Consider the following 14,995-nt stretch of genomic DNA (forward strand, 5'->3'; position numbering starts at 1 on the left):
AACGCTAAGCACACCTGTGTTTTTTTTCTTTATTTTCTTATTTATTAGATTCAGATAATCTATATTAATAAACTTAATTTTCAGATTTTTATTATAGTGGAGTACAGTTAGGTCCATAAATATTTTGACAGCGACAACTTTTTTTCTAATTTTGGTGCTGTACATTACCAGAATGAATTTTAAATGAAACAACTCAGATGCAGTTGAAGTGCAGACTTTCAGCTTTAATTCAGTGGGGTGAACAAAACAAGTGCATAAAAATGTGAGTCAACTAAAGTATTTTTTTAACACAATCCCTTCATTTCAGGGACTCAAAAGTAATTGGACAAATTAAATAACTGGAAAAAAATGTTCATTTCTAATACTTGGTTGAAAACCCTTTGCTGGCAATGACAGCCTGAAGTCTTGAACTCATGGGCATCAACAGATGCCGGGTTTCCTCCTTTTTAATGCTCTGCCAGGCCTTTACTGCAAGTGGCTTTCTGTTGCTGGCTGTTTGTGGACCTTTCTGTCCGAAGTTTAGTCTTCAACAAGTGAAATGCATGCTCAATTGGGTTAAGATCAGGTGACTGACTTGGCCATTCAAGAATTTTCCACTTCTTTGCTTTAATAAACTCCTGGGTTGCTTTGGCTGTATGTTTTGGGTCATTGTCCATCTGTATCGTGAAACGCCGCCCAATCAATTTGACTGCATTTTGCTGGATTTGAGCAAACAGTATGTCTCTGAACACCTCAGAATTCATTCGGCTGCTTCTGTCCTGTGTCACATCATCAATAAACACTAGTGTCCCAGTGCCACTGGCAGCCATGCACGCCCAAGCCATCACACTGCCTCCACCGTGTTTTACAGATGATGTGGTATGCTTTGGATAATGAGCTGTTCCACACCTTCTCCATACTTTTTCCTTGCCATCATTCTGGTAGAGGTTGATCTTGGTTTCATCTGTCCAAAGAATGTTTTTCCAGAACTCTGCTGGCTTTTTTAGATGTTCTTTAGCAAAGTCCAATCTAGCCTTTCTATTCTTGAGGCTTATGAGTGGCTTGCACCTTGCAGTGCACCCTCTGTATTTACTTTCATGCAGTCTTCTCTTTACGGTAGACTTGGATATCGATGCAACCTACCCCCTGGAGAGTGTTGTTCACTTGGTTGGCTGTTGTGAAGGGGTTTCTCTTCACCCTGGAAATGATTCTGCGATCATACACCATTGCTGTCTTCCATGGACGTCCAGATCTTTTTGCGTTGTTGAGTTCACCAGTGCTTGCTTTCTTTCTCAGGATGTACCAAACTGTTGATTTTGCCACTCGTAATATTGTAGCAATTTCTTGGATGGGTTTTTTCTGTTTTCACAGCTTAAGGATGGCTTCTTTTACCTGCATGGAGAGCTTCTTTGACCACATGTTGTCTGTTCACAGCAAAATCTTCCATATGCAAGCACCACACCTCAAATCAACTCCAGGCCTTTTATCTGCTTAATTGATAATGACATAACGACGGACTTGCCCACACCTGCCCATGAAATAGCCTTTAAGTCAATTGTCCAATTACTTTTGAGCCCCTGAAAAGAAGGGATTATGTTAAAAAATGCTTTAGTTGCCTCACATTTTTAATGCAATCTTTTTGTTCAACCCACTGAATTAGAGCTGAAACTCTGCACTTCAACTGCATCTGAGTTGTTTCATTTAAAATTCATTGTGGTAATGTACAGAACCAAAATTAGAAAAAAGTTGTCTCTGTCCAAATATGTATGGACCTAAATGTATTTGTAGTTTGGCTCATCTCCAATTTTCATGTCACCCATCTTTCACTGTACTATATACATGTGACAATATACTACAATTGTTACCTGCAAAAATTCTATTTTTTTATGTATTTTACTCTGGATTTTCTGAGTAAAATATGAGAAATGATTGGATGATTCAGTCGTTGTTCACACAAATCTTTTGTTACTAAATATTTTTTTAGCTACAAATTTATGAAAAAACTTAACTCTGGATCCCTTCAAAACTTAAATTAGATTTTTTGTTGTACATAATATATAGAAAGATAAAATAATTTGAACTGATTTTTTGTTACCTTTTGTAGAACTGGGAAGTAAGGTACCAGCAAGACACACCAGTAGCACCTAGATTTGACATTAATGCACCTGACCTCTATATTCCAGGTAAGACTGCATCAGAAATGCTGCATCGAACAGCTTACGTCTCTTAATTGCAGTTTTTTAAATTTTTTTTTTTATTTTATTTGAAGATAACATTCCATATAATAAAGCCTAACTTATTCTGCAAAGAAGATAACAACATTGAATACAATCAAGTCGAACTTTACAAAACAGAATTCAGCTTCCACCTGATAGAAAGGAGCGCCAACAGCAGTATCAAATCTTCAAAAACAACACAGCAGGGAGAATGTTCTTTTTCCCCTTTACAAATGCTTATTCTAAATGTTATTAATTAGATCTTGACATATTTTAAAAAGGTTTTGAACAGTCCCTCTAAGTGAGAAGTTAATTTTTTTCCAATTTCAGATACCATAGAGCATCAGTTACCCACTGACATATAAAAGGTGGGTTGGGGCTCTCCCAGCTGAGCAAGATAAGTCTGCATACTACTAATGTAGTATAGGCAATCACAATGAAGTTGTCCATATCCACTTTAAGCCAGTTTAGGAATACACCAAGCGGCTCTTAGTGGATTAGAAGAGGTTGTGACACCAACACTGTCTGATAGGCACTCAAACATTTTTCTCTGAAACACGTGGCCTGGTGATGCCGGAGCAAGACTGAAACATTCACAGGTCGAATCTTGTCCTGGATTGTGAATGGCTGCCTTCCACTCCTTTTTTGATTACTGTAAATGTAAGATCCTTTCCCCAGCGTACCCCGGGATCTTTGAAAAGATGAGACTTTAAAATGTTTTTTATATATTATTGAGATGCTTTCTAAATCTTTGAGACTGATTAATTTTTCTTCTGCAATAGAAATGGGTGGGAGATGTGGAAAATTGGGTGTTTTCCTTGTAGCAAAGTGTTGGGCAGTTAAATTTGAAGCCTAATTGTTCATAAGAGCTTAACTACATACAATTATCAAATTGTTTTAATCCCAGACATTTTCCAAAGATTGAATACTGGGTAGGTTTGAGAGGGTAGAAAAAAAAAGTGATTATCATAGAGAAGTGCAACAGATAAAAACGTCTCTGCCCTAAAGTGCTTTGTACATTGGTTCCATGTTCAGAGTGATGGACAATTAGATTATTGGTATATTAATGATAATTTGTATTTAAAGAGGTACAAAGGAGGGAATACAAAGAAGTACAGCACGATTTGTTTTCTATTGATGACCAGACTTGTGTGTGTTCATCAGTTTGTGTCAATGTCCAGGTTTTTGCAAACTTTTCTTATATAGATGAACTAGGTGCCTTAATTTTTAATTAGGGCTATTATTCTATCATTTATTAATGATCAAATGTTAAAACAATATGGCAAAATTCCCAGTGTTAAACACTTAAAGTGTATATATTTGGAAATACTGTTTCCATGCTTATCTTTTAAGGGTAATTTTAATACTGTGTTTAACACTGATGATGAATGGTGAATCTGTTTTATTAAATGCACTGTATGTTGTTATTCTTGAAAAGGGAAAATTATTTCAATGAAAGTGTGTTTTTACTTAAAGAACGAAAAATACTTAAGAACTAAGTAATTATTTGTAAAATAATTCTGGATGTGCTCTTTTTCACTTGTAACCTAACTAGACTACACTAACTTTACTAAATGTAAAAAAAATTAAGCGGACTAGTCCTTACACGAAATTAGCACAGAGGTGTGTTGCATCCTGCCTGCTATACCAGTATGACACCAGCAGCCTGGCAAAGAACAGGTTGAGTCCTGTATATTCCTCAAAGATTTGGTAAATAGTGGGTTGGATAACAACAACTAACAGTGGGTTGGATAACAACTATACAGTGTTCACTAAGCGTTCTGGGGCAACTCGGCGAAAAGACAACTCGGCGACATCCTTTACCAGTTTGATAATAGGTTCAAAGAGATTGTTTAATGATATTCAAATGACAACATAGGGTGACGGAAAATCCACAGGATCACCTGCTTTATGAGAGTCCCAATACGTTGAGAGTAAAAATATTCCTTAAGCTGTAATCGCAGGTCACCTTTTGTATTCTAAATAATGTTATCATACGATTACAATCCATATAATTTATATAAAGGATTAGCAATTTTGGTTGCAGAAGATAATGTAAGATAGAGTTTGTTCCATCTGCAGAATAAAGTTCATTCATCAATTATATAAATTTATTTTCAACATTTTAAATCACGTTGTTATTTAAATATAATTTAAAAATCTCTTTGAACCTAACTATTACCTAACTGGTAAAGGATATCACCAAGTTGTTTCTTCGCCGAGTTGTCTTTTCGCCCAGATGACTGTCGCCCAGTTGCCACCAAACCGTTCACTAAGACTGTTTAACTGTGTTAGATTAGCTTTTAGCCTTCTTATGTAATGAGTTGTAGAAAGTCAAAATATATTGGTTTGGGGGAGAACTTCAGGGAACCTTTGTAGTTAGCAAGAAAACCACAAAATCCTTTACAGTAGAACAACTGAATGCACTGGGACCTAGGCAAATCTCACAGGGCAGTTTTAGTGAAAAGAACAGTATGTAAATAATCATGAAGTATTCCAGTTTTGGATAGATCCCATGCTTATGGTTCCTCCTAATGCCCTATGTGGTTAGGCTGTTTGGAATTCAGTTGCTTATTGTGAATTGTGCACATTCATAATTTTTGTATCTTCCCTGTTTTCAGCAATGGCTTTTCTTACATACATACTGGTAGCTGGCCTAGCACTGGGAACACAAAACAGGTGAGGATTATATCTTTGATAAAGTAAAGATTCTAAATATACGGAAATATAAAACACCTGACTGCTAGTTGGCACTGCCGTAGTTTTCCCACCTCGAAAGCTGTCTGCCTATGCAACAGTAACAGTGTTGACAAATAAAAATGTATGTGGTCTTCTTTGAGCTGTGTTTGCAATAATTCCTTTAAAGTACTCTCAAAACCCACTACTAAGGTTCACGTATTAAGAATATTTGTCAGTATAATGGTAATGGCAATATAAAATCTAAATTGTTCATTAGGTTATTTTAATGCAATGTTAAAATGTCATTTTCAGTATCACTTTTATTGTGTTAATTTATGTTTATATGGATTATTTTGTAAATATACTGTATAGTGCTTGTCTGTAATGTTACAAATTTGATCTAGAAGCATTCCTGGTGTTGTGTGCACATCTGAGGCAGTAGTGGCCTCTCCATCATTACTTTTATATATAACATAACATACAGTATATAATAGATATCTTTCATTACATGCAATTAGGTAAGCACACAAATGGATGCTGTCTGAGAATTAGTTTGTGTGTGAAATAGTTTTCTGGATTTATAATGTTATCCATGTATGCAGCTAGTGGGTGACCAGAGGGAATCCCAAGTGGAGTAAATATTAAATAGCCTGGATGACCCTCTAACAGGATTCAATAATAGACAAGCCCACACCCATACTGTGACAGTTAAAAGAAGCCAGTCATTCTTATTGTATATCATTTCACACTGGATTATGGAGCATATAGCATTAATTCCATTTTTCAAGTTCAGTTTAATTTTCTTATGTACAAAGGACAATTAAATTGTTACTTACTTGTCTATCCAGTGCCATGATCAGTAAACATATAACAATATTATGGACACACACTACCACTTTTAATTGTATTTGTGTGCTTGCTTATCTTTGACTGTCTTCATGAAGATAACTGAATTGTTCTCACAGTTTTGACATGTTGTAGTTTTATTTTTTTACATAGATTTTCCCCGGAAATATTAGGCATGCAAGCAAGCTCTGCATTAATTTGGCTCATAATAGAGGTTGGGGTTACCTTGCTGAGTCTCTACATAATGACTGTCAACACAGATCTGACTACTATAGATCTTATAGCTTTCTCAGGGTATAAATATGTGGGGTAAGTAGCTGACTTTGTTTTATCTTCTTTGCAAGGCATTACCTGCTAAAACATTTTTGTTTCTAATTTGTTGGGTGTGTGCTTGGTCAGTTGTTTCTTGTGCAAGTTAAGAGTAATAATACATAAATAGTCTCATAATTATGCAGGAAGAACTTTTTTTCTCACTGATCTGTAATACGAGGTGGAGTCAAGCTAAAGTTAGAAAATGGGATTTATTAGAAAATGGAACGAACCTTAACAATGTAGTCTCCACCCGTCTCACTTCCTGGAAGTGGCTGGATTCCAGCAGAATAAAAGGTTATTTCTTGTCCTAGCAACCACTTGTGCCCCCGAGTTTTTGTCGAACACTATATGCCAAGGGGTACTACCGTCAGTAGTGCAAATTACTGTGACTTGCTGGAGATCGATGTCAAGCCTGCTATTCGATCCAAGCAGTGGAGACTGCTGTCTCAGGAAATCCTTTTGGTGCAAGACAATGCCTGTCCACACACTGCTAAGAACACCATGTCTTGTCTGGAGAAACTGAAGTTTGAGGTATTGCCAAATTGTCATTTTTCGCCAGATTTGGCACTGTGTGATTTCCACCTTTGTGGACCGCTTAAAAAAATCTGGGTAATCGTCGATTCAAGACATGAAGATGTGAAGACAGTGGTGCACGAGTGGTTCTTTTATTCTGCTGGAATCCTGGCACTTCCAGGCAGGTGGTGCAAGTGCATTGAGAAGGGTGGAGACTACATTGAGAAATGGCATTATCAGTTTATTAAGGTTTGTTCCGTTTTTTGATTAATCCCATTTTCTAACTTTAGCTTTACTCCCCCACATAGTCTTTAAACTTGCATTACATCAATGCCATAGCCTTTTTCCCACCAAGTCAGAATTAAAGCTACTGTATATAGATAAACCAGGAAGTCTTTTGTGGCATCTTGTCAGGAAACATCTGTGTGTAAATGTCTTACATTGAGTTTGAATTTATTTATAGCTCAACTTGCTAGAGCATTAAAATGCTTACATCTATAAATTAACTTGCATTGCAAGTCCCTGAACACAACCCAAGGTTGCTGAAATAGATTTCAATTCCAGGTGTTAGTTGCCTGTAATGTTGTGCCTTCCGTTAATGTGACGATTTTGAAGAAAGATATCTCTTTTTTGCCATCAAGAAATTATGAATATGGAGGTAAAGGTGTTACCAATGATTCCCATTTTTAATTAAATACAATTTTGATGCAGTAGATGTACAATATAAAGAGCAAGCACCTCCGTGCTAGAGCTTCATTGAGCATTGTTATCTGATATGGTTTTGAGATTACTTGTTTAAACGGTCAGACCAATATAATTTTTGTTGTCTTTACTGGTGATGAATGATGTTTTCTACAACCCAAGCAATGTTCAATTAACAAGAATGACACACTTGTAAGTACTTATATGACTAAGGGAAAATGGTCTAAACACCCATATTTCTTTGTCTTTTTCAGAATGATTATTGGGGTTTTGTCTGGGTTGATATTTGGAAGAATTTGTTATTACCTCATGCTGTTATGGTGCTGTATTGCAATAGTTGTGTTTATGGTAAGTTCATCCAAAGAATCCTTTCAAGTCTCAATATTCAAAAATGTTATGTTCAAGTGGATTTAGTTTTAATTTGGCCATATGTCTTAATAACATACTGTACACTATTAAACCAGTGCAATTTAACATATTAAAAATAAAATTTTACTCATAACTGTTAAGTATGAGTACTTTGATTGCCATTGTGATTCTGTTATGTACAGTAATTAAGCAGTATCATAGTAATTTGTTTGAATCTGAAATTAATGTACATCCTTTTGATTTCTCAGTGCCTTTGCAAAATACAGTAATCTACATGTAGCAGATTTGATAAACCTGAATAGAGCTTTCTTTATATTCCTTCTTCTGCTTCTTTTGTAACTCCTGCATTAACGATTGCAGGGAATGTCTGTATTTGGCTAATTTTATCATTCATGTGGCCAGCCATTTTGAAAACCAGTTCAATATTGTGCATGTGTGAAGTGAGCACTTTTAAAGTTTCTGTTTGACTCAGTCCTTCAGAATTGAGTAGTTGCACTCATTTTGCATTAATAATGAAATAATAGCTACAGGTATTTTCTTGGAAATTACTTGCCAAAGAAAACTGAACTTGAGCTTCAGCTTTGCTTGTGATTTTTCACATTTCAATTCTGTTATGTAATACTTGCCAAAAAAGGGGAAAAAAGTTCACAGGAAGATTATATAACTTCATGAAAATTGGTTACTATTTGTATTATATTAGCTATATTTCACTCATCCCATACAGTGAATATATTTGTTCATTTAGTGCAGTATATTCCGTTTATTCTTACATAGCATAACTCCATCTACAAGCACTGAACACTGCATAATTAAAATACAAACTAATGTGCAGAACCTTTTGCATAATCTAGCAGTGGAATGCTATTAAAATTATACAAAAATTTTCTAAAAATCAGTTTAATAAAATAGTATACTGTATGTAAAAATAGGGCCTGGCAGCTTTTAAATGAACTTGAGTAAAATACATAATTTAAGCGCAGTGCTCCATTCCTACACTTTATTTTTGGTCTGCTGTTCCCGTCTTTGGTTCGTATTTTAGTTTTACAAAGTGCACTTGTCTCGTTAGATTTTGTGAGCAGCTTCACCAATTCTTCCACTTCCTCCTGCTCATTTAATAAGTCTTACAGTATTTGTATGCTATGCTCTGGTATTCATATTGCAAATTGACTTACATGCACTTTTGATAAATACCCCTTGTATGCATTTCCAATAGTTACTCAGTCTTTTAATTGAAAATGTGAAGGAATTTACAGTGGTAAGTGCTTCTCACACACTGCTTCCCAGTCACTGTATGCATTGGGTCTGCATGTATATATTATATATTGGGTCTGTCCTGTATAAACTATCTCTAGGTACTTCAGCTTCTTCTAATTACAAAGCCAAACGGTGTAGGCTGATTGGTGGCTGTAAGTGGGTCCATTGTGGGTGATTCTGGGTCTGTGTTTAAGGGTATGCCCCAGTGGATTGCCAACCCATTTAGACAGCTCTAATGAAATTTTATTGTAAAAAAACAAGTTCAGAAAATGAGTGAATAATGAATAAATTATTGCTTAAATTTGATAGTGAAGACATACAATAGTATCTTGAAAATGTTCCAGAGATATGCCCTCTGTTTTGTGATAGAGCATTAGATGAGCTAACATATAGTCTGTTCAAATTTTAACAGTAAGTTGGGCAAGAGTCTCTTACTGTATACATCTACCCCTACCTGCTTTGTCCTTTACAGGAAGCAAGTACCTGTCCTAGCATAGTGTGAGGAAAATGGGGGGAACATTAATAAAGTATCCATCTATCATTATGGACTTAGGGTAAACCTGCCATTCTGATTGTCGGTTGCCTCAAAGTTAAATGAACGGTGCATCCAGAAATAACTTTTTATATATTACTTACTCCATGTAGTTTGCAGTGTTGGCCAAGATTTTTTTTTTTTAATATCATGTTTTCATACTAAACAGAGATCAAAAAATGTTCTTATAGAACAGATGACTATGGTGACCAGTGCTAGACAGGAGCAAACAATATCTTGCATTACTCATGTAGCATAATTCATATGTCAGGTCATCCAGTTGTATGCTCACACATTACATGTATTTTTACTAAGACTAGGGGGACTTTTAATTGGAGTGATAACTGCAGTATAAGTTAGGAAAATAAAGTTTTTACAATAATCTGTTGTGATTCCCATGAATAAAGCATATTTTGGAAAAAATTATACTGCTATCTTAATGAATCATAATGTACATCTTGCATTTCACCATCTAATGTGTTTTATTGCCAAAATAAATAGTTTCTCCTGATACATATTTATAAAAAGTAACAACATCCCATTATTTCCAGTCCAGGAGCGTAAGCCTGTCTGAAAAAATAAAACCTGATAGCTTTGGGTGATTATTTTCAATGTCTTTTTTATGTCACACACATATACATCTAAAACAAGAGGTTCTACACTGCTTGTGAAGCCCCAAGCAATGCACCCTTCTAGGTATGGACGCATTGGCCTCATGTATAACGCCATGCGTAGAAGTCACACTATAACATGGCGTAAGCACAAAAGCGGAAATGTGCGTATGCACAGAAAAATCCAGATGCATAAATCTATGTGTGCGCAAACTTCCACGTTCTTCCTGCTCTTCATAAATCCCTGTCAGCGTGAAAAGTAACACACGTGCACGTGCCTTCTGTCCTGCCCCAACTCCTCCCAGAATTATGTCTCTTTGAATATGCAAATCCATATAAATAACCCTTAAGTTCAGCCTTCTGTAAAAAGACAATGGGAAAAGCACAGGGGAAAATATAACAATTTCATCGAATACCAAATGGAGGCAAGGAAAAACGTACTATTTGTTGATTTAAACAGTGGTATAATCAACAAAAGGAAGTTGATCGAGTGACAGAGTGTCGGAAAAACTCGAAAGCTCAAGTTCACAAAGTCACACAGTGCCTGAAATAAAAAAGAAGTCACATATTAAAGTCGCCGTGAAAAGGTGAGTCGTAGCCCACTGTCTTGAGTGTCATATGAAAGTTTATGAGGGTACAGACAAAGAAAATAGGCACACAGGGGGGGAAAAAGCATGAAATGTCAACTTTAATCTCGAAATTTCCACTTTAATCACGTAGTTTATTTTGTCATTAAAGTAGAACATCATAAACTTCATCTTAAAATCGTTTAATTTACTAGTTTCTCAAATCCCATCATAACTAAAGTAGCAAGTTAAATGCTTTGTTTTGTATTTGGTCTTCTATGTGCTGTATGTGTGTTAATCACTACGTGCTTCCGTTCTTTCTCTTCCTCCAACAGGACACAGAATCCATTACATTCGTAATATTACAGCTCTCTGAATAATTAAAATACTGAGACGTATATGTGATATCATTTTCATGATGATAGGAGTTAAATCATGCTATTAAACATTGGAACATGGTGGCGCAGGGATTGTTCATGTCTCACGCAAGATGCTTGCTGTGCAATGCGCAACCTTCGATGAAATACTTTAGTGTAGCAGTACTGTCTCTTTCAAACGTACTAACCCCCAATTCCTGTCCTTCCTTTTCTTTCTCCATATACCCAATCGCCACACAATCAGCTCTGTAATAGACGTTAAGCCATCTGTAAGTTTAGAACACAGATTCTTCAAAACTTTTAAGGAACATTGAAATATATTCGTAGTATGTGTTTAATTATTCTATCCATCTATCCTTCCAGTGTCGCGTCAGCACAAGCAAGAATACAGCGCGTGGCAGGAAAAATCCATGAACGGAGCGCAAGCTCCTAGCTAGCGCTGCGGCACCATATCCTGGCATGTTTAATTATTAACAATATAGATTACTGCGGTGGGCTGGCACCCTGCCCGGGGTTTGTTTCTTGCCTTGCACCCTGTGTTGGCTGGGATTGGCTCCAATATAGATTATTTAAATGAAGTTAAAGTTTTATCTGTATCATATACATGTAATAAACATATTTTGCTGCATTTCATCTTAAAAATGATATCGTCATCATATGTAAATACATGCTTTATAAAGTGGCTCAGGTTGTGCAATATAACTGTAGTGCAAGTTTACAGTGAGGTAATTCTACTTATAAGTACAAACAGTTCTACAAGGAGCACTTGATGAACTGATTGACTGTGTTTAAAGTTCTTGGGATGAAACTGTTTCTGGACCGCAAGGTCCGTACAGGAAAGGCTTTGAAATGTTTGCCGTGTGAAAGCAATTCAATAGACAGCATGGCTGAGGCAGCTTGTGCTTGATGCTATATACTGATAATTCTCTTTCTCAGAATCTGTAGATCTTTGATTCCCCACTCAGATACAGTGATATAAATACTCGTTGAGTGGTGCAGTGAGAGTAATATGGATAAAGATGATCTGCTGTGGTAACCCCTAACTGGAGCAGCTGAAAGAAGAAAAAGAAGGTGCAGTGAGAGTAACAACACTAAAGCAGCTATTGTATTTAGAATAGTTTGACCATTCCATGAACCATTATATTGTTACTGATTAATTACAATCGGATGCATTAAACTAATAAACAATATGCGGTTAATTTCAGTGTATTTATAAAGCTATGTCAGGGATGTGGATCTGAAAAAGAAAAGATAACCACACAGGAACAGTAGTACTGCTTTGACGCTGGGTGCCGCCAGTCTGCAAAACCGAGCGGAGAACTTGCGTATGCTAGGGTATGAGGTACTGTGGAAATGTGCATGGTTTATGCCAAGTTTATGTTTTATACATTGCAACTTGAATGCGGAAACATTCTTATGCAACATGTTTGTGCGTACGCTACGCACAGTTTATACATGAGGCCCCTGGTGCCTTTCTAATGTACTTGATCAACATGTGTGTGTCTTAGTAGTGTTGCCATCTCATGTCCAGGTCGAAAGCTCTCTCTTTCTTTCTGGGCTTTGCTCATGTTTTCCCATGGGCTATATCCCAAATTCTAAAGATGGACTGCCATGCTGGATATGGGAATCTGAACTACCTCGGTGTGAGTGACCTTGTGTTTGAGAAGCACCAGGCAGTGAGATACCATGCAGGGTTCTTATTTTTGCCAGTATAAACTGCACCACCCTGAATGGATTCATATTGTGTGTGTTTGCATTTCTTTCATTGTTGCTCACTTTTGGATGTTTGTTAAGATGACACGTTAATCATGTAAACAAATTCTAAATTAACCAAGTCTTATTTGCCATAATTTATATTAGATGTCTTATCAATTTCAATTAAACATTTAATTTTCTCCCAAATGTACAATTTTAGGTCCGCTCTTTGAGACTGAAAATCTTATCAGAAGCTGCTGCAGAAGGAAAGTTGATCCGAGGGTCCAAAAACCAGTTAAGAATGTACCTCACCATAACCATTGCCGTTGTCCAGCCTATATTCATGTATTTTCTCACATACCACCTTGTCAGATGAGTGTAATTTTACAGGAACAGATTATTGTCCTACTCAGGGCGTAGGTTAATGCTGACAAATTACAGTCATTTGACTTTCAATAACAGTTTTCATCTCAAAATTGATCCTTTAATAAACTTGATGGACAGTGGAGCTGGTGCTGAAATGGATGCTCAAGTGCAAGTGAGCCATTGTGACTAGAGTAGGATATTAGATTCATGTTTTTGTAATGTTATGTAAATTGTAATGACACTATTCTCAAACTGACACTTTGGCGGTTCACAAATTTTATTTTTTTTTTCTCCAGTCTACTGGTTGAAGAAGGTTAAACAAAAGTAAAATTTCAGCACCTTTGTGGCCTTCTTTTCAGGATGTGCTTATCACTTAAGTTATTTGAGAGGGGACTAGCATTTATATTAGGTGGTGCCTTTTTTATATACAAGCTTCTAAAGCATACACATTCTGATTTGCTCTAAGAAGAAAAGAAGACCAGGCAATAGGCACAATTGTATTTTACGTTTATATTTATGAATTGATCTAAGCTAAAAGCACATTGTGTTCTTTTTTTTAATACAGATGAACTTTAAATTGTATTGACATGTTAATGTGTCAGTAATTGCTTGTCCACAGAACACACTAAGATATGTCAGAGGTCATATTTATTAGTTTTTCCTTACAGTTTAGCATTTTATATGCTGCTGGTGCAATAACATATGTGGCCTCTGGGTGTCACCAAAGCATTTAGACAAAGCAACTGCCTCCGCATTGCCTGCCAAAATAAAGGATTTTGTAAACACTGGCCTGTCGTTCGGTCCTTTGTGGTATATGTTGGTCCTTTTTTGACTAAATGTGTACTTTTAATTTTCCTTCCACTGATTTAATCATATGCTTTGATTGTCAAGTGCTTTTGAAAGTAAACTGTTTGCTTTTAATTCTTCTCAAACCAATTTAAAGTGTGAATTCCCAAATGTCAGTTTGAGTTTGGATGTTATGTTTTTCAATTTTGGTAAAACCTGGATTTTTTTTTTTTTCTTTTCATGAAACTGCATCAATTTTAAATACTGGAAAGACAATTTACTGCTATAAAGTATACTTCTTAACATATTTCTGCAGAAACCTATTAGAAGCTTACACCCTATCAATAATCTTGAAGCTGCTATAGCAATACTAAAGAAAGAGCACTGTTTTAGTGAATATGTGCCATTGTGTTTTGGAGAGTTTTAGTTTACAGAAATACTCAAATTTGGTCTAATTCTAATATATTTTAAAAACACAGTAAATTTGGCAGGGACTCTTGCTGCATGAATTCAAAAATGTTAGTCACAAATTTATTCTTTATGCCCAAACAGCTTCTTAATGGCTAATGAGGATGGCCATTGCCTTGATTAACTCCTTAGTGCTTTAATTTGAAATTTTTACACCTCTACTTATTTTTATCATTCATTATCCAAACTGGAATGGAGTATATTTTGGTGATCATCTTGCAGTGGAAGCTGCTTGAAATCCTACAACTGCAGCTTTTAAATGTTGCTGTTAAAATTTTTGTAATTATGTATTCCCATCTGTGTAAAGATGATTTTACATATTTTCTACTATGCTCCTCATATCAATAAATAAGCACATAGAAACCTCATTAAGTTTGTTTTTTTTTAAGACAAATCCTACTGCACTGCCTTTTTGGAGTAGGCAATATCTCTAGTGGAAGCTTTATGTTATATAATGGGAGCATGGAGGACATCAACTGTTTGTCAGGCAGAAATGTCAACATTTCTGTCCAGCATGAATACTGGTAAATATTTGCTTCTAATTACATTTGTGTGATTGTGCAATTGTAAGAATTTGTTTTGTGAAATTGATGCTGCCTCTTTAAAAGTTGATGTAATTGTTTTTATATAATATTTATACATGTAAACGTGTAAAATAATAAACATATAATCAGCATGTCTTTTTTTATTTTCGTTAAATAATGACCAACTCCTTTGGCATACT

The 14,995-nt window shown here is 35.8% G+C and overlaps 1 protein-coding gene across 4 annotated transcripts in view; it reads left to right on the forward strand.

Annotated features, from left to right (window-relative positions):
- yif1b (Yip1 interacting factor homolog B (S. cerevisiae)) overlaps positions 1-14,652 on the forward strand; it is a 28,327-nt gene extending 13,675 nt beyond the window's left edge. For 3 of the 4 annotated variants that reach the window (XM_039769540.1, XM_039769541.1, XM_039769543.1), the window contains exons 4-8: positions 2,084-2,162; positions 4,817-4,874; positions 5,856-6,029; positions 7,502-7,595; positions 12,872-14,652. In XM_039769540.1, coding sequence (XP_039625474.1) covers positions 2,084-2,162; positions 4,817-4,874; positions 5,856-6,029; positions 7,502-7,595; positions 12,872-13,027 — 561 coding nt within the window. In that variant the 3' untranslated portion in view covers positions 13,028-14,652. The remainder of the gene's footprint in view (positions 1-2,083; positions 2,163-4,816; positions 4,875-5,855; positions 6,030-7,501; positions 7,596-12,871) is intronic. The other variant, XM_039769542.1, reaches the window with a different exon arrangement.
- The last annotated feature ends 343 nt before the right edge of the window (positions 14,653-14,995 follow it).

The sequence above is a fragment of the Polypterus senegalus genome, chromosome 11, assembly GCF_016835505.1.
Source record: "Polypterus senegalus isolate Bchr_013 chromosome 11, ASM1683550v1, whole genome shotgun sequence".
NCBI classification, from domain to species: Eukaryota; Metazoa; Chordata; class Cladistia; order Polypteriformes; family Polypteridae; genus Polypterus; species Polypterus senegalus.